The 813-nt window shown below is 47.5% G+C and overlaps 1 protein-coding gene across 1 annotated transcript in view; it reads right to left on the bottom strand.

Moving 5' to 3' along the window:
* The window catches only part of RAPH1 (Ras association (RalGDS/AF-6) and pleckstrin homology domains 1), a 52524-nt gene that overhangs the window by 44721 nt on the left and 6990 nt on the right, over positions 1–813 (bottom strand). Inside the window, exon 3 of the mRNA XM_009332147.1 lies at positions 73–590. Coding sequence (XP_009330422.1) covers positions 73–590 — 518 coding nt within the window. The remainder of the gene's footprint in view (positions 1–72; positions 591–813) is intronic.

The raw sequence follows: 813 nt of genomic DNA, 5'->3' as shown, positions 1-813 counted from the left end.
GGGGGGAGAGTTTGAAGAAAAAAAAAAACCAAAACACACCCAAACCAAAATCTTGAATTAATGACACACTACCTCAGTGATTGGTTGTCCCTGTGATGTCAAGTCCAGTTCCTGAGGTCTCGGCACCTTATCAATATCCAAGGAGTCCATGCTGGAAGCTGCAGAGGTTATGCTGGAACGGGAGGAGTTACTGATCGAGCGCACCTCAGCATCACTCACTGTGCCAGCAGATGCTGTCCTCCTGTGCTGAGCAGTGACTACTGGTTTGGTGTCTTCTGCAACAGACTGTTGGGCTGCCTCATCCATGCTCAAAGAGGCCTTCTCTAACTGTGCAGTGATGTCATCCAAAGATACGTTGGCATGTGACGGTTTAGTCACTTTACCAGATGTGGAGGATAATCCTTTCATGCTGCTGTGCTTAGTAGAAGGTCGGCTAGCAGGTGGTTTCTGAGCTTTTGATTCTGTGGCAAGGCATTTCACTGCAGCATTGTTTGCTGAATGAGACCCAATGCTGCTGAGCTCCTGCTCTATGGAACATAGATCAGCCATGAGGGCATCTAGATCCACAGTCTCCCCCTGATTCAGGGCTTCTGCAAAAAACAAGAGTTTTCAGTACACGCAGAGTTACTTCATTTGTCATAGAATCATAGAATCATTAAGGTTGGAAGAGACCTCTAAGATCATTGAGTCCAACCGTCAACCCAACACCACCACGCCCACTAAACCATGTCCCTAAGCACCTCATCTACACGTCTTTTAAATACTTCCAGGGATGGTGACTCAACCACTTCCCTGGGCAGCCTGTTCCAATCT

Source organism: Pygoscelis adeliae, unplaced genomic scaffold (genome assembly GCF_000699105.1).
Source record: "Pygoscelis adeliae isolate BGI_AS28 unplaced genomic scaffold, ASM69910v1 Scaffold160, whole genome shotgun sequence".
Lineage (NCBI taxonomy): Eukaryota > Metazoa > Chordata > Aves > Sphenisciformes > Spheniscidae > Pygoscelis > Pygoscelis adeliae.
The sequence above is the reverse complement of the archived record's forward strand: the minus strand, read 5'-3'. Positions and strand labels throughout refer to the sequence as shown.